This window comes from Carassius carassius, chromosome 5 (assembly GCF_963082965.1).
Source record: "Carassius carassius chromosome 5, fCarCar2.1, whole genome shotgun sequence".
NCBI classification, from domain to species: Eukaryota; Metazoa; Chordata; class Actinopteri; order Cypriniformes; family Cyprinidae; genus Carassius; species Carassius carassius.
Window position 1 is genome coordinate 16,348,864 of NC_081759.1, and position 25,686 is coordinate 16,374,549.

Consider the following 25,686-nt stretch of genomic DNA (forward strand, 5'->3'; position numbering starts at 1 on the left):
TCTTAAGTTTGGCAAATACAGCCTCAGCTGTATCGGACCACCTGAACGTCATTCTGGGGAGGTCAAGGCAGTCAGAGGTGCAGCTAGTTGGCTGTAGTTGCGAATAAAACGCAGATAGAAATTGGCAAACCCCAGAAACCTCTGTAGTGCCTTACGGGAATCTGGACTTGGCCAATTTACCACAGCCCTAACCTTGTCAGGATCCATACGCACTCCCTCAGACGAGACAATGTACCCTAGGAAAGGAACAGACTGTGTATGAAAAATGCATTTCTCCGCATTGACAAAAAGCCCATTCTCTAGCAACCTCTGAAGCACTCGTCTGACGTGCTGAACATGATCTTGGAGAGAAAATGAAAAAAAATCAATATGTCATCCAGGTAAACATATATGAACTGGTCAACCATATCTCTCAGCACATCATTAACGAGTGCTTGGAAGGCTGCTGGGGAGTTGGACAGTCCGAAGGGCATGAAAAAGTATTCAAAGTGCCCCCTAGGGGTATTAAACGCGGTCTTCCATTCATCGTCCTCCCTTATGCGGACCAAACGATAAGCATTATGCATTCGAAGGCTGAAGACATCAACGGCAAAGGATAAGTATACTTTACAGTGATGTTGTTCAGCCCCCGGTAATCCATACACGGTCACAGAGATCCATCCTTTTTCTCCACAAAAAAGAAGGAGCGAATGAACTAGGATGCCAGAGAATCAGCAATATTTCTCCATAGCCTCCCTCTCTTGAACAGAAAGTGAATTTAATTTGCCCTTATAGGCGGAGTCTTACCTGGTACTAAATCTATGGCACAGTCATAAGGACAATGCGGAGGTAGAGAAGCAGCCCAGGACTTACTGAACACTTCCCTCAGGTCCTGGTACTCCTCGGGCACGTTAGACAAATTCACTGCCTTTTCCTGGAACACAGATACAGGCACAGACAAACAAGCAGACACAAGACAAGACTTATGACAAGGAAACGCTCCAAGCAGACACGGAATTGTGTATCCAATTGATACTGGGATTGTGGAGAGTGAGCCAGGGGTGACCAAGAACTACGGGTGCCAGTGGTGAGTCCAGGAGGAGGAATGTAATGTTCTCGGAGTGATTGCCAGAGGTGATGCGGGTTATGGGTCTGGTAGTATGAGAAATGAAAGGGAGTTGCTGTCCATTTAGCGCATTAACGGAAATCTTGTGAGTGAGGTGAAACGGTGGATGTGGAGTTGTCATGCCAGTTTAATATCCAAAAAAATTACCTTCAGCCCCAAAGTCCAGTAGTGCCCTACTGTCGTGCTTATGGGTTGCCCACCTTAGTTTTACTGGGAGGTGTGTAGAGGAGGTCTTCTCAGTGGAGATCCCACCCAATAGTAGCCTCCTTGTTACTACCGGGCTTGATCTTTTACCGGGCAGGATTGGATGAAGTGCTACAAGAGCTTGGATCACCCGACCTGTGTTGGCGATGCTTTCCTCTTGTTGATCCATCCTCGCCATGCCTACGAGAGGCAAACTTGTCCCAACCGGTAGCGCCTGCTGAAACCACAGGGGGAGAGTGGTGACGATCACAAGCTCAGATGGTGTGTGACGCAGGGACCTAGGTGGACAACAGTGATGATCCTCGGTGATCCAGTGCTTATCTCCTGGTGAAGGTGCTCGTGATTCCAGTGCAGGGAACAAGAAGACTCGACGAAGAACAACTGGGGAAATCCACGATCCAAGACAACCAGGAGAACAGAACGGAACACAGGGGAGAACCACAACTATCTGACAACATGAGACACCAGTTACTGCACTTAAATAAACACACACAATGGGACGCAGGTGGTGCTGTTAATCAGTAGTCCATGCCCACAGACACAATGCCCACAGACACACACCTGCACACTAAACAAGCCAAGAGAGAGACAGCGAATTCATGAACTGTGACAGTTTTTTAATAACAAAGGTAAAATAATGACAAATTTTTGATCTTTACCTATGCACTTTGGCCTAAATATCTGCCACAATATTTTCATGTTTTGTTACCTTAAAAGGCTTTATAATAGGGAAATTAGTTTGGCTGTGATGCTCCAAACAAAAAACTACAAATTCTAAAGATAAACAAAAAAGTTTAGTTTTTTTTTTGTTTAGAATTTTAAATGAGCTCAAAATATTTAGTAGCTACATAAATCACTCACCCTTTGACATTACTGTTATAGACAGTATAATCATTTTACCGAAAATTAAACTCTTCATACTTCAGTACAAAACAGTGCTGAACTTTGACAAAAAGTATTTTTTTTAAATGCCATAATAGTGATTTTCTAATGTCTAATTATAAATTCAACAACATAAGGTGAAAATAACTATACATAAGGGAATGGAAAGGGCATGTGAATACATGAATCTTTGACAATTTTTCACCATTGATTTGCAGAAGATTTTCTGTGACGGTTACTGTTAGGCAGTGCTGGGAAGGTTACTTTGGAAATGTGTTGGTTACAGTTAACAGGTTATCTAACAATACCTTGGGGAGGAAAAAAACAGTTACTTTAAGCTTATTCTGTGTACTAAACATTGGTGCTCTAAAACATGCAATTAAGAAATAAATCAATTAAATGTATGTGCGTGTTTTTTTTTTTTTTAAATGTAACCCCCTTTGTAATTGTAAATTTTTTCACAAGTAACTGTAATTTTATTACTTTTCTTTCTCAGTAACTGTAACAGATTGCACTTACATTTATTTATTTTATTTTTTGTAACTAAATTACGTCATTCCATCACATGTAAGTTACTCCCCAACACTGGTGTTATGGAATAGAATATATGGGGAGTACAAACAGTGATCTATATTTGCCACCCCTCATTCTGCCCTTGCCCCCTCTTTGCCACCTCAAATATAAAATCCTGGACACAGCCCTGTCCAAAACAGCACAAGCCCAGTGTGTTATTTTAGGGAACTGTAGAGGGCAGCCTTCCTCTTCCTCCCAAACTGAGTAAAGAGGAGTCTGAAAACTAAATTAAGTTGAATTAAATATATTTCATGACTTTGGTCATGTCTTTAAGACATTTTCTGATTACCGCTATAATCAAGAGTGACTCAAAAGTTTTCTTATCTTATTATTACAATTATGTGTCTGGTATACATCTTTTATATTCGGCACTACATAATTAAACTCTGAATAACACAATAATTAAGAGCAATACCTTCAATGAGACTGAATGACGAATTTAAATGTACCCTTTGCAAGCAGTCATCTCAGAAACAGTTATCATGGACACCTTGATTTAAACAAAACCATCTTGTATCAGCAGATACTGTTGTCAGTGCACTGGACGCTTCTCCTCAGCAGACAGAGTCTCTGTAAAAACACTCTTCTGGATCCAGATCTGCCAGAGGAAACACAACTGAGGAAAGACCTGCACTAAAAATTATGTGACAAAAGTGAAGCTTTCCAAAGAAGTTGAGACAAACACTAAATGTAGCATATTTTTATTTTTTGGACAAATATGATATAAAAAATGCAAGCATCAAACGCATACCACAAGTACTTAATTTACAACTGTAAGTGAAATCAAACATTAAACACTGTGTGACTGTGTTTGCGAACAATCTACAATGAGAATGATAATTTGCGCTATTACAACATAATTTGCTCACGAGGACAGGCAGAGAAAAGGTGCCAGTGTAGTATGCAGTGGTTGGACAGTGTTCTGACAGTCTCAAATGGCTCACACTAATATTTAGACAATGAAAGTTTATTAAACTACAAAAAAGGTACCTGTGTTTCTGTTATACTTCGATAAACGCAAAGGCTGTGAACATGACTTGTAGAAGAAAAGATGAAAACAAGAACGGACAAAATCAGCTTACTTTTTTAGATTTTTCAATGGAATTTAAGCATAACACAACTTGAGACTAAAAGAATGCTTGATCATGGTTATAGCGTCGTTCAGGCACAGTTCAGCGTCCTCAAGCACTGATGTAGATAACATGTGTGTCATGTCTTTAATTTACAAAAGTAATAGCCAAAGCCACTTTCAACAACATGAAACAAGAAAAATCTGCACACTAGATCAAATCACATTAATGAAGAAAAAAAAAGGTCTCAAAAATGAGCTTTTCGAAATCTGAAAAAGTGACAAATGTAAAGGAGCCTTAAGTTTTTAAATGCACTGCTTCTCTTTATAAAAAGTATTATTATTCATGGCATTTCTGAAAACAACAAAACTTTCCCTTCACCAAATACAAAGACATGCGCAAAACAAACAAGACAGCACAAAGGTTTCAGTGTAACTAGCATTGATGTGAAATGAAGACACATTTCCGCAGGCACTGCAGTTGAGGCAGAAACAGAGGGAGCTGCAATTCCCCTCAGCAGTCAAAACACAAAGAGCTACAATTTCCTTCCCTACGACTATTTACAAACAGTACATGAGCTCTGCAGTAGTTTGAGTTGGACCGTACACACACTATTAAGTGTCAGCTAAGTATTACTGACTGAATCCCGGGGTCATGTTTATCCATTTATCCAAGTTGGATGGGGTTCCTTAATATCGTGAAGGGCTGTGTTTATGAAGCCTTCAAAGTTGTTATTCTCAGTGTCTTAATGTGGGGTTTTTAATTAACTGCCTTTGAAACTGAACTTACATTTATTATTTGGTCCATTGGGGTTTACTGGAAAATCAGGAGACGACTAACTGTTCTGTACATATAAAACAAAATCTACTTTTTTTGCTCATAGAATAAAAAAAAAATCTAAATAAGCTTTCTGCAGCATTATGCCAAAACCGAAAATCTAAAATATTTTCTGAACAGAGCTTACAAAAGCACAGCTAGAACAAATAAGGTCACAAGTAGGATCAATCGCTAAACATATTTATAATATATACATTTTTGTGGTCTAAAAAGGACATTGAGCCTCATTTGAGAAACAAACAGAATGAATTCTTTAGTAAAACCATTTTTACATAATGGTCACATTTTAAATCAGTGCATTAAAGGATTAGATCACTTGCAGAATAAAAAAATCCTGATAATTTACTCACCCCTGTGTCATCCAAGATGTTCATGTCTATCGTTCCTCAGTCGAAAGGAAAGTAAGGTTTCTGAGGAAATCATTCCAGGATTTTTCTCCATATAGTGGACTTCAATGGTGGCCATTGGGTTGAAGGTCCAACTTGCCGTTTCAATACAGCTTTAAAGGGCTCAAAACAATCCCAGCCGAGGAAGAAGTGTCTTGTCTAGTGAAACATTTTCATTAAAAAAAAAAAATTTGTATTCACAAATGCTCATCTTGCACTAGCTCGACTTCATGCAAATACACACGTCACATTTGAACATGTGTATTTGCCCTACCTTTTTAAACTGAAGTATACAGACCAATAACTAACCATCCATGACCTTTCCAATCACAGAGCATTTGTGGTTAAAAAGTACATACATTTGTTTTTGTTTTTTCAGAAACTGATTGATGGTTTCACTAGATACCACCTGGCTGGGATCATGTAGAGCCCTCTTAAACCTTCAACCCCTTGGCTCACCTAGAAATCCTTAAATGTTTTCCTCAAAAACTTTCATTTCTTCTCGACTGAATAAAGAAAGTCATGAACATCTTGGATGACATGGGGGTGAGTAAATTATCAGGAAATGTTTATTCTGGAAGTGAACTAATCCTTTAATTCCTCCAGCATCATGCCTGTTGCAACAGCTTGCTATGATATATTTTTGTAGGCCAACCCGGAAGTAAGCATCACCCTGGTTTCCTGTTTGGATTACCATATTTTATGTCATAGAATAAACTGTGAAAATATCCTTAGCTTGCATTAACCACAGACCTTTTTTCAGACAATTATCCAAAAGAATGATGGAACCGGAAACTCATTTCCAGATTTTGGCCTACAAACATATGTAATCCCTGCAACGCTCTATTGATTTTGGATGCAACATGGTGCACACAGAGTGTAAGAATGTTTTTACTCAGAAATTCATTTTGCTTGTGTTTAAAGGATGAAACTCTTGGTCTTGAAATTGGTCGATGGTTGAAAAAAAACAATGAAGAACAGTAGAAAATAGAGAACAATCTTCCTTTATCGCTTACGTCCCATATATCCAAGCATGAATACTGCTGCTCTCACACAAGATACAAAAGTCCAGTCCACTTTATCCAGAGGAGGTGGCTGCTTCACAAGAGGTCCTCCAGCTCTTAAGACTTGATTGTTGGGTCAGCAGGGAGGTATAGACGCCATCTTTAGTGTCCCACAAGTCAACGCTTATGAGCTAAGGGTGCTGTTCTTTATTCCAGGAAAAAGCGCCACATAATAAAGTTAGAGAGTGAGTCCTCGTGTTCATCTCATCATGATAATTGCTATGTTCTTTGAGCAAGAGTTAAGTATATATTATATATGGTTACCTGGTCATTGGGAGGTTTCTGTTCCCCATTGACGCCCTTCAGTAGCACAGACTCCTCTGTCTTTTTTGCCTTCATCTCTACGACGATGTCATCTTTGTTAGTCTTCTCCTTGGTGCTGTAGGCATTAATGCTGTAGAGATTAACACACGATACACCAGACTGCAACATTGGGCAGCACAGATGTTTTTCTGCACTTCTGTACTGAATTATATATTGCATATGCAATTCGCTGTTAGAAAGTCTTATCAAATTACCACTACAAAAGTTTGGACACACTTGACAGAATTGTTTTCTCATGATCATAAAAATATTGTTTTATTTAAATATTACGCTTAAAGTGCCCCTATTATGCCATTTCTAATATTGACTTTCAGGAAGTGTGTAATGTGGCGTTATGTAAATGTGAATGATCCGCAAAGTTGTAAAGCTGAAAGTGCATGATAAAATTAGTCTAACAAAATAAAGAATCGACTCTCTACAGTCTAAACGACGAGTCATTAGTAATTTGAATGTAGCCATCACGGGGTAAAACATTTGCATAATGCCTGCTTATGTTCTACATTGGCCGGCTGCAAACAACTTGACCCTGCCCACAAACACGTCATTGTACTGACGACTCTAATCTCGGGGAATTCAATGTGGGATTCACAAAACGCTTGCTGTTGAAAGATGGATCAGTATCCTGTTTATTTGGACCAGATGCTCCACTGAATCACAAGTATGATGAATAATAGATGTTTATGTTTTCTATAGAGCGTTCAGAATACAGAACTATTGAAATAGGCGTATCGTTTCCAACAAGCACTGTATGCCGTAGACCAAATCACAACAGACTGGGCCATCTGACCTATCAGAGCAGAGCAGGCTCACAGAAAGGAGGGCTTTAGAGAGACTGAATCTTTGAATTGCTTCGAACGAAGCGTTTGAGAATCGCTGGAAAATAAGGTGATATTAAATGCATATTCCGAGAAAACGAAAGCATTTTTTGACCTTGCATGCATGTAATCCTTTTGTAGGAGACTCCCAAAACAATATATTAGGAACTGTAGAAATGGCATAATAGAGCCACTTAAAAATTTTTTTTCAGAAGTCATGTATGAATTTCTTTCCTAAAATGTTAACATTTTAGTGGGGTCTATACATTAATATTAGTAAATGTTTTAGCATAACATAAACCATTTTATTTTGAAAAAAATGAAGAAATGTTCTTTTAAACTTCATATTTATCAGATATTCTTTAAAATATGTTCAATGTTTTTAAAATAAATAATAGGAAATGTTTCTTGAGCAGCAAATCAGCACATTATAATGATCATGTGACAAATAAATTACTTTTGTATATTAAAATATATAAAAACAGAACACAGTTATTCAATTGTAGTTCAACTGTATTTACCCAAGAGACATTTTTAGAAATATTTTAAAATCTTGCTGACCCCAAACTTTTAAAAGGTACTTTATTTTAGTACATATTTAATATATTACCATGTTTTTTACATGGTACTACAGGATACTTTAAAGAATATCATTACATTTAAAATGTAAAAGGGATTTTATACTTTTACACATTATAAATATGTGTAAAATATTATTTGGAAAATGTTTTATTATATTACATTATTGTGACTTTTTCTATTCTCTATGGTGCTGTAATGTTAGATGCATTTATTATTTATTTTAATAATTTGAAACATTTAACTGAAATTTTTTTTAGTATTGTATTTATTTATTTATGTTTTTTTACACTGTTTTTCTCTAATCTTTTCTACAGATTTCCCAGCATCCGAGGGTCCCCTGACCCCACTTTAAAAACCCTGTACTAATGTTTACTAATAAAATGATAGAAGGAAAAGGCATTACATACATGTCTTGCTTGCCTGATCGTCCACAGGGTAACTTGCCCTTTTTATAAAGGAAGTAGAAGACACTGCCCAGGATGGCCAGCAACAGGATGCTGACAATAATCACCACAATAATCACTCCACTATTATCAACTAGAGAGAGAGAACAACAGGTCAACATTAGCATGACTGACTGATATATAATAACCAATGAAGTATTAGCATTTCAACAAGACACAATTAATTCATGCTGAAATGCAATTAACATGCTTTCAGTCAAAATACAAAAAGTGAAATATCATACTAAATCACAAAAAGAGCACTGAAGGACACATTACACTGCACTTTTTAACAAAGAAAGCAACATTTGCATTCCAAACGCACGCAACATGACAAGGACGCATGCCCTTGTATATGAGATGAGTTTGGTATATAACATATAATGAGTGTTTCAGTAAAATGAAATGAGACTCATATTCCTCAGAGTCAAATAATGAAAATTAGGGCCACCATTCAGAGGAAGCGTCGTCAAATGCTATAAATAAACACAGAGAGACGACAAACAATTGTCTGGGAATGAATTTTATGAGTTAAATCTACTCAATAAAAACAGCAGGCCGCCACCACAATCTTCCCCATAATAGTTTAACAGTCTCAGTTGCAGCCCAGCACTTCAAAACATTTGTTAAAATATTCGTATAGAACTAATTATACATTCATCTTGGAAAAACATTCTGTGCTGTATCTGAAGTAATGTCTGCTTCAATTTTCGCTTGCTTTTTTTTTTGCTCTATGACTTTTCTTCACACAGAATTTGAAATATGCCCAGAGGCCGACATGAAGAACCAAGCTAACCGAGCTGCTGCAGAGGCTTTGCCATATCAAACCCATGAATTATTCAAGTACATTAGATGATCTTTCATTGTTTGTTAGGGTTGGATTTTGCAGGGATGAATGGACTGGGTGTTGATTTAAAGCATACTATCATTTCTAACAGACAAATAGAGAGACAGAAAAGGTGGAACAAAAAGTTACCTGAAGTTTTTCTAGCTGTTGGTGTCTGGGGGAATGGAACTGGGAGAAAACAACAGACAACATTATCATTTTTGATTCCAAACAACCAATATTCAAACATATCCTATTCATTTAAAAGTTCAAAATAAATTAAATGGTTGAAATGATATTATAAATCTGATGATGAGATATGTCTTTGAAAAATAAAGACGTTACAACAGTATGCTTTCACAAAACTATTAAGCAGCACAACTGGTTTTAACACTGATAATAATACAATGATTTCTGAAGGATAATGAAGACTGGAGAAATAATGCTGGAAATTCAGCTTTACCATCAAAGGAATAAATTACATTAAAAACAGTTATTTTAAATATAATCAATATTTCACAATATTCCTGTTTTTAATAAATTTTTTGATCAAATAAATATAGCCTTCGTGAGCCTAAGTGACTCAAGATTGGCATAAAAAAAATTATCCGACAAAACATTTGAAGAATAAATTAAAATGTAACAAAAAAAATGCATATATGAATATTAAATGAAATATTATCAATTTCATACTTTATTGTAAAATAATGTATAAAATAGTGCTGTCAATCGATTAAAAAAAATAATAATCGCACATTTTTTCTGAAATTAATCGCAATTAATCATGATTAATTCCACCTAATATTATTATTTTTTTATATATATTTTCATTGCAATAAATTCACATTCAATCCTTTGATTAATTTACCAACAACATAAAGACAGTTTATTTTTATATTTGTTTAATGGCATCTTTTTTTATGACTGAAGGCCTGTATCATATCTGTCTAGAGCTTAGATCGGGCCCAACAAATCAAGCCCAACACTACCCGAGCCCAAGCACGTTGTGTCCGAGCCCGGCCCGGCCCGACGCCTTCACTGTAATTATGAGCCTGAGACCGATTTAAACCCGACCATTTTTAATATGTGGGCCGTTATAACCAGGGGCAGCGCCAGATATTTTTTTTTTTTTTACCGCAGGTGCTGCTGTGCTAGATCATTTAGGCTACGGGGGAGCTGCACAGTTATATATATATATATATATATATATATATATATATGCGTGCCACATTTAATGCACGAGACAAAGCCAACACATATGTTGTCACTCCCCACGACTAGTTTAAAATGTTTCCATACCTCCGATTTTCCTCCAAACTTGCTCAAAGTTAATTCTCCTGTTTTAATTTTTTTCTTTGCTTCTTCAAGCTCCATGTTGCACTTATTCTACTGAATAGTACAGCACGCACAGCAGGTGTGATGCGTCATGCATGCGAGACTGCGAGTGGACGAGACGCTGCGCATGACACGTGATGTGCTTTATCAAGGGCCCGACCCGACCCGGCCCGAGGACGATGGCGGGAAATATCGGCCCGACCCGGCCCGCTCGGGTCGAGCCCGAGCTCGGGCTCGGGTAGAGAATCTAAGCTCTATCTCTGTCTCCAGTTTGATGTGGTTATAAAGACGTGATTAAAAAACACAAATTAAAAAATGTGTTTTACAGAGAGAGAGAGAGAAAATAATAGTGATGAATAATCATTACTATTATACAATTTATTATTAATGATCAACTGGATGGTTTAGTTTTGTCCTGATTTGTAGTGGAAATTTGTAGTGGACTCTTACTGCTCCTGATGCTGTAAGTCTTGGTCTCTATTCCGAAGTCGTTTGTTGAATTGCAGACAGCAACAGTGTCAGTGGTGACCTTAAGCATTACAACACTGTAGACTTGATCCTCCATTTCTCCTTTAACAACCTCACGCCAGCTCTGAGACTACAATACACACACACATACACACACAAAAGACAAAAGCATCAATCCACGGCTCAGTGTAACATAAGCAGAGGGCTGAGAGGAAATCAGTGTTACCTGACTGCCGGTGATGCTCCAGGTGATGACGGGTCTGGGGTAACCTCTCACCTCACAGCTCAAATTCACCCAACCCCCTACCTTCTCCGTCAGCTCAATCTCTCTCTCCGCATCCTTCATCTGAGGCCCGCCTGGAGGAACAGATCCAGTTTTGAACTAAATACATGCTCTTTTGCTGAGTTTCAGTCGTTTGAAACACTTGATGCGCTCTTCCTCACCTTGTACAATGATATGGACAAAACCGCTGGTCAGCAGGCCTGGAAGAGACGGTACAGTCACCTCACAGTCATACTGTCCAGCTGTGTCAAACGTGGCATCCTGCAGCTGCATTATGTGTCCTCTCCCAACCTCAACCCCATCCTACACAAACAAATGTGTACAAACAAATTTAGTAAAGAACGGATGGGGTGAGAAGAAGCTCTAAACAGAATGTGGAAGACCAAACTAATGTGTCTAGACTGTGAATCACACTGCAGTGTTACCTTAAACCACACAGTGGAGGTCTCTAAAGACGACAGGGCATTGCAGGTGGCTGTCAGACTCTCTCCTTTCAGCATAACCTCCGAGTCTTTGGGCACCACCACAGCTGGGTCCAGATCTGAGCACACACATTAAGCTCAATAATTCAGAGTAAAAGCCTCGCTGTGAGCTTGACTTGAATTATATCTGCTTCATTTAATGAAAGTGAGTAAATGATGACAGAATTGTTATTCTGGGGTGAAGTATTGCTTTCATATTGCTTAAGCAAAACAGAATCTTTCTTGCTTTCACATTCTTTACATTTTTAGAATTAAAATGATGGAATTTATTACAGTTTCTGTATTTTACAAAATAGCAAATGTGAAATTAATAAATACACTCTAACAGTCGGTAAGATGTTTTTATTGTTTTTTTTAGTCTATTATGCTCACCAAGGCTGCATTTATTTGATTAAAAATACAGTAAAAACAGTTATACTGTGAAACATTTCTACAATATAAAATAATTGTTTTATATTTTAATATATTTTATATTATTATAATGTCAATGTCACATGATTCTTCAGCGATCATTCTTATATGTTGATTTGTTGCTCAAGAAGCATTTTGGTACTGTTATCATTATGTTGAAAAAAATTTTTTTTCATTTTTTTTTCTAGTTTCCAAATCTGTGTGTAAAAATGAGAAGTTGGAAGTTGAACTCACAGTGCACAGTGAGCTGAAGGGTGTCCAGCACCTCGTCATGGTTCACAGCATCCAAGCCCAGAGAGTGACATTCATACACACCACTATCTGCCCGAGACACTTCCTTCAGGACCAGCAGCCCCTGAGAGGAATCCAGCTCCACGTCTGACTGTTATGATGGAAGTCACTCTGTTAGTCTGTTCATGGAATTTGATTTAATTTGAAGAAAAACCACGTAAATCTCTTTCTTTAACGCTGAATTAATTACAAAATAATACGCAGTGAATAATGCCTCAGATAGCTGTAAAGATGTGAGGAAAACGATCATTAAAACTACATAACAACTGTTTTTTTTGTCCAAAAACCACAAGTGATATTATACAGTGAGTAATGTAAAATTATTATCAATCCCTTTATGTTTTTTGAATGAAGCCTCACTAAACTAAACATTCAACAGCTCTATTTAGCAGTCATTCTATAGCAGTTTTTTCCCACTGTGGTCTAGCCTTCGCCAGTGTTGTTATTGTTCATTAAAAATAAGAAACAAAAATATATTTTTGTTAAATGAAATAAAGATTAAATAAAATAAAATATGATTATAAATACTAGATGAAAAACTTAAACAAAAATGAGAAATGTTGCTTTGAAAATAAAACACAAAGCAACAAATAAATTTAAAAAAATATACATTTTTTTTGACTAAATGATTTCTGGACTAATTAGTGTTCATTTTCTCACTTCAGTAGTGTAACATTATTAAACACTGACATTTATGTATGTTGGGGTTTAGTCTAAATTGTGTTAGCTAGGAAACAATCTAAGGTTTATTAGCTAATTAGTTAATTATTTCAGTAAAATAAGAAAAAAAGCAATTTGGCACTTTTATAGACTGGCTTTTTTGGCATGGATTGGAAAATACTTTTTTCTTTTTTTTGCGCCATTTAAAACTGCAGGTAGTTGTTTTGAGATCATTAGTACTTCTCTGGTTTCTGGTTTAATTCTGCCATTTGAAACATTTGAAATCCACTGTTGTCATTTTGTCATATTGTCATTAAAACAAATGCATATTAAACACATACTTAAAGCTGCAAATCAGTAATGGTACTGTTCACTCTGAGCATATCAAGCACATTGTCTGGGCCAGACGTCTACTATGTCTGCTTCTCCTCAATGGTTTACAGCCTCCCATTCAGAAAAAAAACGGATCCAAATAAAAGAGAAAAAGAGGCTATTCTCACTTGTTCTCGGTTGAAAATGATGGGTGCTGGGGGGTTCCCATCGCCTTGACAACGGAGCTCCACTGTGTCCCCCTCTTTGACCAAGCCCTCGGGCGATTCTTTCCATATCTCCACGCTGGTCGTTGGGTCTGTATGACATACGCACATACACAAAGAGCAAGGGGCCATGAATCTTATTTCATTCAAATGTATCATGCTAAGGCAACGTAATTCTCATATTCAGTTATTTAGTCAGTGCTGACAAAGCATAGACCCTTGTAGGTGTGTCATCGTTCTATTTTTATCAGTGTGGTACAAAATAATCCAATTTAAATCAATGTGACTTGAGTCAAAAGTAAAACAGTCAAAAATGTGGCATTTCAAATGTGTAATCTAATAAATGATGTTGCTAATTTACATAATGTAATCTTTAAAGGGTAAGGGGCTACAATTTGGAAGTAATCTACACAGCGCTCTCTGTGATATTTTAAAGCTATCTGAAATATAAAAAACACAAAACAAAACCATGTAAGATCTAATGTGATCTTTTAACCTAATATTCACAAAAAGAGTGTTATCAGCTAAATAATTTAGCTTTTTCTACAATTAAAGTAAAAATACTATGTGAAAAGATAGAATCATAGAAAGTGAGATCAAATATGATGTATATGCAAGGTATGTGAAGTGGGATTTTGGACTAGCACCCAGCATAAATCCAAATAACCAAGCAGTGTTATTTAGCTAGTCACAGCTTCAAGATTTTGAATGTATCACATTCCATTTAATCAAAAACTCTCATTCATAAATGGACTTACAGTGAACTGTAATATTGATGCCTTTGGACTCGGATGTCCTGACAGCTCCTGGGACAAAATAGCTAACTTCACAGGAAAAGTGGGCGTCTTTGTCTTCCTTGGTCACCTTATAATGCAACTCACTCTGCACTGTATATAGACCACTGGATTCCTTCGTCAATAGAGTTACCATGTTCGCCACTAAAACACACACACACACACATACACCACCAGACATACATTCCCATTAGTGGCAACCTTCAAGAGGAAACAGAGCTTAATTCTTCATATAAACCCTGCTGGAAAAAACAGGTCATACCATCTTAAGGAGTCTAGCTGGTTTTTGGAACTCTGTAATTGGCCATTAGTGGATTGTGAATAATAAACAATTTTTCTAATCAGTCAATATAAGCTATTAAAATATTAGATAATTAATTGTGCATTTACTATATTTTAAATGTAGATTACCTTGACTGTCATCTAACACTCACTTAAAATTACAAAGTTAAATGCAATCTTTAGCAAATTTCAAATGCCTATATTCTTTTGTGGCATTTAAAACAATTAAAGGGTTAGTTCACCCAATAATCAAAATTATGTCATTAATAACTCACCCTCATGTCGTTCCAAACCAGTGAGATCTTCGTTTATCTTCGGAACAGAGTTTAAGATATTTTAGATTTAGTCCGAGAGCTCTCAGTCCCTCCATTGAAACTGTGTGTATGGTATACTGTCCATGTCCAGAAAGGTAAGAAAAACATCATCACAGTAGTCCATGTGACATCAGAGGGTCAGTTAGAATTTTTTGAAGCATCGAAAATACATTTTGGTCCAAAAATAGCAAAAAAAAAAACTATGACTTTATTCAGCATTGTCTTCTCTTCCGTGTCTGTTGTGAGAGAGTTCAAAACAAAGCAGCTTGTGATATCCAGTTCGCGAACGAATCATTCGATGTAACCGGATCTTTCTGAACCAGTTCACCAAATCGAACTGAATCGTTTTAAATGGTTTGCGTCTCCAATACGCATTAATCCACAAATGACTTAAGCTGTTAACTTTTTTAATGTGGCTGACACTCCCTCCGAGTTCAAACAAACCAATATCCCAGAGTAATGCATGCACTCCAACAGTACACTGACTGAACTGCTGTGAAGAGAGAACTGAAGATGAACACCGAGTCGAGCCAGATAACGAACAAAAGACTGACTCGTTCACGAGTCAAGAACCGTTTCTGTCAGACGCGTCCGATTAGAGAACCGAGGAGATGATGATACTGCGCATGTGTGATTCATCATGAAGCAGACCGACATACAGAGCGTCTGAACCGAACTGATTCTTTTGGTGATTGATTCTGAACTGATTCTGTGCTAATCTTATGAGCCCAGGTAAACCGATGGCTTGAATCATCGCCAATGACGCCATTACGTCGATCACAAAAGAACCAGTGAACCGTTTTCTTCAACCGGTTTATTGAATCAAACTGTCCAAAAGAACAGTTTATTAAGAAAAGTTTATTGAATCAAACTGTCTTCTCCCTTCACAGCAGTTCAGTCAGTGTACTGTTTGAGTAAATGAATTACTCCAGGATATTGGTTTGTTTTAACTCCCAGGGAGTGTCAGCCACATTAAAAAAGTTAACAGCTTAAGTCATTTGTGGATTAATGCGTATTGGATAGGCAAACCGTTTAAAACGATTCAGTTCGATTTGGTGAACTGGTTCAGAAAGATCCAGTTACATCGAATGATTCGTTCGCGAACTGGATATCACAAGCTGCTTTGTTTTGAACTCTCTCACAACAGACACGGAAGAGAAGACAATGCTGAATAAAGTCATATTTTTTTGCTATTTTTGGACCAAAATGTATTTTCGATGCTTCAACAAATTCCAACTGACCCTTTGATGTCACATGGACTTATTTGATGATGTTTTTCTTACCTTTCTGGACATGGACAGTATACTGTCCACACAGCTTCAATGGAGGGACTGAAAGGTCTCGGACTAATTCTAAAATATCTTAAACTGTGTTCCGAAGATAAACGGAGGTCTCACTGGTTTGGGACAACATGAGGGTGAGTTATTAATGACATAATTTTGATTATTGTGTGAACTATCCCTTTAATGTCAGCTTTTAGGTTGGACAAGAAGCAAAATTTGCACCAATTTTGCTATTTATTTATCGCCACTTATCAGTTAATGACCAAAACATAAAAAATAATTGTCGGCTTATAAGAATTTTAACATATGTACATCTCTAGTTTCAGATGTGAAGCAAGTTATTGTACTTTAATGTAAAATTACACACATAAATCCATTTTTCTTTGTATAATCTGCACTGATGAGTCATGCACAATATGACAAGAAATTTGTATTAGGAAAGTAAATAAGTTCAGTTTTGATTTGATGTTTACTAAAGGTTTGGTTTATCTAGATTTTCCAGCAGGGGTAATGAATGTTATATACTTACATACTGTTACAAAAACATGGTTAGTCAATTCAATTGTAAAAATATTTTTGCAATATTAGAGTTTTCCTTTTCATTTTGATTAAATAAATCAGCCTTTGTTAGCATTACCTCTCAAGAATATAAGATAAAACCTGCTGACCCCAAACTTTAGGACGGCTGAATACAAATTCATATAAAATAATTAATATTACATAACTTATATAATATATACTATCTAGACAAAAATACATAGATAATAAATCTGTCAGTTTTTTTACTCACAGCCACTAGTGGGGTGGATGGGGATGTGATCACGGTACCATGTGATGTTCGGCTTGGGAAAACCTTCCCTGGTCTCACAAGACGCAACCTAACCAAATCCAAAAAATGTGTCGGCTTAAATTCACCATAAATAACTGACACAAACATCATATATGCACACAGAGAGAATCTGAGAGCGTGATGTACCTTAGCTGGGGATTCACCAGACACAGAAACTCCAGAGAGGATACCTTCAATGACAGGAGGCTCTGGGGGGTCTGAAAACAGCAAGTTCACATTTACATATAAATTAAGGAAAAGAAGCAACAATATTAAGCCGTTTAGCGAGAATGTTCAATTGACAGAAGAGACTTACCAAAAACCTTCAAGAGAGTCTTGCCCTCTGCACTGCCTGCTGACAATCCACTGACCTGACAGAAAAACTCTCTTTCATCAGACAGCTTAACATCCTGAATGGTCAGAGTTTCTCCATCACTGTTTGATTGCACACTGATACGATCGCTGTAGCTCGTGTCCTCATCCACCTTCTGCATGGTCAGATCGCTGAATGAGATTCGGACCCGATGACCCTCACGTTCCTGCTGAGGATGATGGGAAGTAAAACTTGGTAAATGGTCTGTAGATATGACTCGAGTTCCTCATTCAAGTGTAAGTCCAAGGCCAAGGGACATTTGATTAATTTTTACAACAGCCAGGTGAAGCCTGAGCACACATATCCACATATCTACATATCCAGAAATATTAATGTCTTAGTTGACCCAAAAATGGAAATTCTGTCATCATTTATTCATCCTCGTAAATTTCCAATTGTGAGAAATAAAGTCAGAGTTGGTAGACATAAACTCGCAATTCTGACTTTTTTCTCGCATTTGTGAGTTTATAGCTCTCAATTTTGCCTTTTTTTCTCAAAATTTTACATTTATAACCAAAAAAAAAAGCACCTAGCTGAGCTGTCAGAGCAAACAAACTACAGGATGTTTATCGTTTCAACCATCCTCAAACAGCTTCGGACTATTTGTGATTAGTTACAATTTAGATAAGTAAGATTAAGTTAGTTAGATAAACGACTTGTAGCTTGTTACAGAAAGAGTGGAGGCTCCTTCCACACCGCTGCTGAAAACCAAACCTGTATGATCAGAGCGGGCAGAGCCGCGGTGTCACAGTTCTTGTCTCTGTTGCACCGAGTCCGCGACACAAGCTCGCCTCGCCCCGTCATATTTAATTAATTATTTCACTGTAATAATAATAATAATAATAGCCAATTAAATGGTAAACGTTTTTTAGTTAGCCTATTGAATCCTCTTAAATATATATGTTTTTTGTTTTGATATTATCATTTGATATTATCGAACTTGACTGTTGATGTCTTAAATAATAATGTCAAATAACCAACATTTCTCAAAATGGATATATCTCGTTTCGCAACGAAACTCTTCATATGATTGTGTCTCTTTAGAGCACTTATATTAATCTGCTTGATTCATATGGATTATTTTAAAGTGCCTTTGCAAACATTTTGCAGTGTAAAAATTTGGTTGCGTAGACTTTTTAATGCATGGACATAAGGTTTCTAGGTTTCTTTAGAAATATCTCCAATTGTGTTTGAAGATGAACAGAGATTTTGGAAGAATTTGAAGGTGAACTATCCCTTTAAATGAAAAAGTATGAAAGAGCCTGAGAGATTTCAGGACTCACCACAAACCACTGAATCATGACCATCATGGGCTGCTCGGTGAAGTTATACAGGCAGGGGATTTCTGCAGAATGGTCCATGTAAACCTCTACAGTGTCCTCCATCCTCAGATCCACTAGCGCCCAAGCTGCCAAAGGAAACAAACTGAGATTGTGAGCTTGAGGCCATGTGAGAACAAAGGCAGCTTTATCAACACATGAAAAAAAAAAAACATTAACAAGCTTTTAATGCATTTTAGATTGTGTACTAATGTTTAAGCCACAGCCTTAGAGAAAACTCAATTAAACTCCTGTTAATGATAGGTCACCAGCATTAAAACACTCTCTTTGTTCAAATTTGTTCAAGGTCATTTGAAGTCTGTGCATGAAGACAAGGCACTTGGTAAGATGGTAAGCAGGTATTATCAATTTTCTGGCAATTTTCTGGTTTGTCGGGGAAAATCATTGTAATTAGACAATATATTTGGTGTAAGAGGTGCATACATTGACTGAGGAATGTAAGAAATTTTTGTGTAATTCTGCAGGCAGATTCTATCCAGTCTTGCTGATGACCCACATTTGTAGATGCATTGATCTCGCAGAAGTTGAAAGCTAAACCACACTGGCACAGCTTCACATGGCTGGCAATACTTTGAAGAGTGCTCTAGGCCACCATACCACATCAGCACTGACCGAATCATAGGAAAATAAGCCAAATCTAAACTCTATACAAGCTATTCCCCATACAACCTATTACATGTTATGGACATAAACAGATATGAACAGATTTAGAAATTTTTTTTTTTTTTTTTGCATTGTGACATATGAAAAACAGTTAAGCTAATTGTTCTTCCATATTCTTATTACTATAATGTGCCCAGTACTTTAAACTATATATTTTTTTTATTTCTTACTGTATTAATTAACTGTCCTGAGAATGAGATTCTGCATTACAGTAAAGAGAACTGAGAGGAGCGAGACTTTGCTGACAAATAAGTCAACAAAATTAATGAATGGTTTTGTAAAAAATATTGAGAACATGAAATTATGAATTATTAAGGTATTGTATAAAACCATCATGGAACAGTTTGGGTCAGTAAGATTTTTTAAATTTTCTTTTTATTTATACTTTGTTCAGCAAGGACACATAACATTAAAGTGAAATAAAGTAAAATTAGAAACATTTCAAATAAGTAATAGATTCACCATGCCATTTTATGGCATTTAGAAAATAATTATTTTAAATTGTAATAATTCAATACTAGAATAATACTTTAATAATTTAATAATGTAATACTACTGCATATTCCAAGTCTTCTGAATCCAGACAATAGCTTTGTGTGTGAGGCTGAGTAAATAAAGGCACAATTTTCATTTTTGGGTGAACTATTCATTTAAAATCCACCCTCTCTTTACTTTCTGGCCGTCTCTTTTGTGGCAACATTGAGGTTTTGAGTGGCACACACAGACCTGTTGGCAGCTGCCACCACACCAACTGAAAAAATACAGACCATGTGTCTTTTGTGTGTCATGATTATATTTGGCAGCACACCTTCAATGAAGCAGAGAGAAAACAGCATTTTTAAAAACGAGACCCAGATTTTGTGACCACAGGCGTGATTTTAATCTGAAAATCTTTGTCTTACTCAGACATGAGGGATACTATTCATCTTCTCATCTTCCGCTCCTCAGATATCTGCTATCAAAACAAGTGTCCAGCCACTGTGACTTTTCAAATGTCACTCTCAGCCCTCAACGGCCTTTTTGTATTATAAAGACAGTCATTTTTTCCTCCCTTCAGCCTTTCTATCTCTCTGCAACCTGCTCCCTGTCTCTCTCTCGCTCTTTCTGCCCACATGCAGAAAATAGGCTCGGACTGAAAGGCCTCCTTTTTAATTGGAAACATCTGGGAAGTAGGGAGCTGGGCTGGTGGGGTGCAGTGGAGATGGGGTTATTATGGGATTTCCACGTCCTTGGCAAGTGACTGGTGGAGGAGAGAGATGTTGGCGAGGGTTCAGGGGGTGAAGTGGCTACACAACAACCTCATCACTTGTCTCCCTCCCCTCAGCGGTATGAGGTCAGTGGCACAGCTCCTGCTGGAAGGAGGGGTCTGCATGTGTCAACAACACCCGAGATGGGTTGGCCTCGGAGAGCATGGTATGCTTGTGATTGAGTGATCAATGAGACATGGTTTTATGAATTTTGCCTCAAAACTGCACTAATCATATCCTTAATCACTGTCTTTGTTCAATAAATAACACTAAACACTACTTAAAACAAGATGCACTAATAACGTATTTTCTGCACTATAAGGCGCACCGGATTATAAGGCGCACCTTCAATGAATGGCCTATTTTAGAACTGTTTTCATATATAGGGCGCACCGGATTATAAGGCGAAAAGAATAGAAGAGACTGCAGTCAAACGTTTGACTGGGTTTGCGTTATGCATCCACTAGATGGAGCTGTGCTAAAGGGAATGTCAACATTCTGACAGAGCGCCTTGATCCATATATAAGGCGCTCCAGATTATAAGGTGCACTGTAGTTTTTTGAGAAAATTAAAGGCTTTTAAGTGCGCCTTATAGTGCGGAAAATACTGTAATTTAATGAGGTTTAGGTTTAGTATATACTAATGTATGATCTTGAATAGATTGTATTTGTGTATTAGATAAAAAAAAAAAACATTGTTAAAGTGCTATAAGTCCTGAACCAAGCCAACCATCTACAAGATGAATCAAAACAGTACAAACAGTTCGAAGCGAAAAAGTAAATGAAAATCAGACAAAAAGTGTACTTAACGGCTGTAATGACAGAAAAAGAATTACAATCCCATGAACCATTGCAAATGACCTAATTGAATAAAAAAATAATGGAAAAATAACCATTTAAAGTTGTTGATTGTATATATATATATATATATATATATATATATATATATATATATATATATATATATATATATATATAGAATACATATATTTAAATTTTATTGAAAAACATGCATATCTATTGTTTTTCATTTGCAGTGCTTCATGGGAATGGCTGGAGCTCAGCGCTCGTTTGGCTTGTCTGATTGGTTCACAGGGGATTCAATTGTTAAATGTGTATATTTAAAACATAAGTTATCAAGAATATCAATATCACATACCATCGATAAACAACCTTGGAGCTCACAGCAGATCTGTTTATAAGTTACCTTAAAAAATGGCATTTTTACTCCATGAACCTGACAGTAGCACTTTATTAGTAACAGACCTCAAGGGGGTGATAGATTTCCCTTCAAGGGCCCTATTTTAACGATTTAAACGCGAAGTGTAAAGCGCACGGCAGAGGTGCACTCAGAGCCTGTCCAAATCCACTTTTGCTGGCAGATCGCTAATTACATGGCGGAATTTGTTTGCGAAAAGGCTGAACGCTTCTCAAGTGAAGAAACCGATCTGCTTGTGCGCGAAGTTAAAGCGCGCGAGCAGATCATCTACAGGACAAGCAGGAATCCACCAAAGCTTCCCGAGGTGAAGAAGGCGTGGGATCCTTTTGTTTTTAATCTTTGGCATGTTTGTGTGATGCGCATCCCTGTGTGTAATAAGCAAAGTCAACGTGCACTGTGGACCCGCCCAGATGCGCATTTTCTACCAATGAGCTCTTTAAATAACAAAAAAATATTGTGCCATTGACTTTAGACTTTAGACCGGGTTTGAGTTGGTCTATGGCGCAGTCTATTTTCAGCTCCTTACAATAGCAATTTGCCTGAACACACCTCTTTTTTACACCAGCACGCCCATGGGCACATACATGTGCACAAATGCATTTGCAAATTAAACGATGTGGGGCTGGACAGGAAAATGCGAACAGCGCCAGACTGAAACAAGCAAACACACTTGCGCTGCGCTGCGCCTTGTGTCGCATTGTGACGGGTGCATGATAGGGCCCCAAATGGTTGTGTCTTTAATCTTTATGTTATTATTCAAGCAGCTCACTAGTTTGAGTAACTTGCTCAGAAGTGAGTTTCTCAGAAGCATCAATAGGCAGCAATAGTTCAAGGATTCTACAGCTCTCAACCTAAGTTTAGAAGCAGTGTTTCCTGTTAGTCTGACGTGGCTCTTGGACACTATATATATATATATATATATATATATATATCAGCACCATTTTGGATTGTGTATGTACATAAATGGGCAAAGAAATCCTGGAGTATGACATAAGAGCAATGAATCAAACGTCAAATAAATCAAAACTAGTTAAGTATTATCCTCAGATGACATGATCATTACAGCATTATTTTGAAAAAAGTACATTGTGGAGAAATCTGCTAAGTGAATGAATCGCATATATATGGGAGTAAAGTGTATGGCAAATGTGATTAACTACTACTTAATATGTAATAATCTTACATTAATTGTGATTTCATTCCATTGTATTAATTTAATCATGGCCATTGCATATCATGCGTAAGGCTCCGTACAGAAAGATGCTGTGCCCAGATGCTGCAGCTATTACATCTTCCAGCAAAGGATAACAGCCGTTTTAATCAGCAAAACCCTCAACCCATGAGTTGACTAACAAATGAAAAACGGCCATACATTAAAACAACTTGGGCTAATGCCTACTATAGCTCCCCTTGGGGCTTTGTTATGAAGTAAAACTTTTATATGAAGTCATGGAATTGAGCTTGCATTTAAAAATTTGAGAAAAATCTGCCAGTCGACTGCCATCTGCCATAAAAAAATCTGCCATATTAAATTATACTCTAAACAATGTCAAAACAAATACTTTTTTTTTGTAAATATGAAATTTTCTTATTGAGTAAATTTATTAGTTTTAAATATGTTTAGATTTTTTTTATTTATTTTTTTATTCTAAACAAGACAAAAGTACTGATATACTTGAGGGCTTTTTACACTAGATGTGGACTATAGCCACAAATGTCACTTAAAGGACATATCAGAACCATGAAAACATAATTTCACAGAAACCTCAGTCATGTGTAGATATATCTAGTAACACTCTTAAGACCTACACACGTTTAGCCATCTAAATGTGGACATACCATAACCACAGTTTTAGCCTATATAAAGCTGATCATACTTACAGTACTTCAGACTAACCCAAACCCGCATCCTGCTTCAAAAAAAAAACTTTTTGAAGAAAAAAACTTTTTATATATTTAGAATAAAAAAAAAAACTTTATTAATAAACCATTTTCACTTTTGAGGATTTCCCCAGTGAGAGATTTTCTCAGGTTTTACAATGTGTGTACACAATTTGGTCCCTAAAGTACAGCTATTTGAACCCCCCCCCCCACCCGCACACAAAGCCTTATTAAACTCACAGTCTCATCCCGCTGGTCCCATTCTGCATTCACACCCCATTTTCAGGGCTGCTGCCTTTCTCTCTCACACCCTCCCTCGACCACCCCACCCCAGCCCGAGAGCAGCCGCCTCACTCATTGTGACTAAGACGCTGGCCCTATTTGCTCAGACCTCTCTGTCCTTTAGCACAGCTTCACTGAGGCGCCCCGACTGCGTCCATCCACCCATGGCCTCCAGATACAAGCCATTGTTCCCACACCTGGGGAGCAAATCTCCTTCTCCTCGACTGCCTCCAAGCCTTATCTAAGCTTAAAACATCCTGAGGTATCTCAAATATATCCCTGTTTAAGTCTTCAGGTAAACAGAAAGGTGAACAGAAGTACATTGTTTGCCTCAAATGGTGTTTTTCTTATCTTCTCCAACAAACATTTCTGAAATAGCCTGGAACAAACAAGTTAACAATGATTTTTCCTTAAACATGGCCAGATAATCAGATTAGAAAAGGTGCAGAATATCTTGTCAAAGGAGATCTGAGGCAAAGACCTACATGGTGTTTTCCTATCTGAGAGAAAAAACATCTGCCAAGTTCTTAGGAAAGTAAACTTTGTATTCATGTTTGTTTCATTTGTTTTTTGTTTTGTTTTTTTTAACTTTTATAACATTTTTTATAAATGTTTACCACCTTTCAAAGTCTTGTTACTAAAATAGTAACAATCTATATAATGAACCACCTGAACTAACCTTGCCTTGTTATACATTTTTATTATACAAAAAATGGGGGGGGGGGGGGAAACAAATACAATGGAACAAAGCTAAGCAAAACTAAATGAAACAAACAAACAAACAAAAAAAAACAATGAAAACAACAACACTAAACTAAAAAAATATTTTTAAATAAACCAAAACAACTTCAAAAAGCATACAAAGGGAGATAAGATTAAATCAATACTTATAAAAAATTATAAACATAAGTAAACAGCCAAGGAAAAGAATGTAAAGTACTAAAATTTACAAAGATATATAAACAAAATTACATGTGCATAAACAAAATTCTGTGCAATATATTTTCCATATGATGATGTAGTAACAAAATTTGTGGCTACGAGGACAGGGTTAATGGGTCAAATCGATTTTGAAGAGTATGAAATGATCTGATATTTTAGGAGACTATTTAGACAAAGTCTATTTACCTTTGACACACATCATTGAGGGCCTGCTGCGGTCCTATATATGAAATCATTTCCTCTTGTATGATTTTCTGTCTGCATGGTTCCACCTGTTAGTTGCTCCACGTGACTTTGATTAGTCAAACAATTGTTTTTCATATATTAATAAGCAGTTTTGCTAAAAAGAGATTCTAAGAAATAACAATAACATGCTGCACTACTTTTTGGCACTCCTTTTACAAACTACTAAGAATTTCATATATGTAAAGATTTTTTGATAACATGTTAGATTAGGGAACACTATTCACTATAAACTATTTGCTTATTAGCATGCATATTATAGCATATTAGCTGTTTATTAGTACTTTTAAAGCACATATTAATGCTTTTTTCTGCATGGCAATATTCTAGATTCCTTAACCCTACCCCATTCCTAAACTTTACTATGACAACAAACACCTTACTTACTATCAATAAGCAGTAATTAGGAGTTAATTGA

At 36.7% G+C, this 25,686-nt stretch overlaps 1 protein-coding gene across 5 annotated transcripts in view; it reads right to left on the bottom strand.

Moving 5' to 3' along the window:
• Positions 1-3,449: 3,449 nt before the first annotated feature.
• LOC132140864 (cell surface glycoprotein MUC18-like) overlaps positions 3,450-25,686 on the bottom strand; it is a 67,379-nt gene continuing 45,142 nt past the window's right edge. The window contains exons 2-16 of one of the 5 annotated variants that reach the window (XM_059549899.1): positions 18,736-18,860; positions 17,396-17,618; positions 17,227-17,297; positions 17,041-17,128; positions 14,336-14,515; positions 13,542-13,669; positions 12,325-12,472; positions 11,623-11,738; positions 11,359-11,500; positions 11,141-11,271; positions 10,897-11,044; positions 9,262-9,300; positions 8,250-8,379; positions 6,386-6,515; positions 3,450-6,266 (exon numbers count right to left, since the gene is read on the bottom strand). In XM_059549899.1, coding sequence (XP_059405882.1) covers positions 6,246-6,266; positions 6,386-6,515; positions 8,250-8,379; positions 9,262-9,300; positions 10,897-11,044; positions 11,141-11,271; positions 11,359-11,500; positions 11,623-11,738; positions 12,325-12,472; positions 13,542-13,669; positions 14,336-14,515; positions 17,041-17,128; positions 17,227-17,297; positions 17,396-17,618; positions 18,736-18,860 — 1,820 coding nt within the window. In that variant the 3' untranslated portion in view covers positions 3,450-6,245. The other 4 variants (XM_059549902.1, XM_059549898.1, XM_059549900.1 and 1 more) reach the window with 4 other exon arrangements.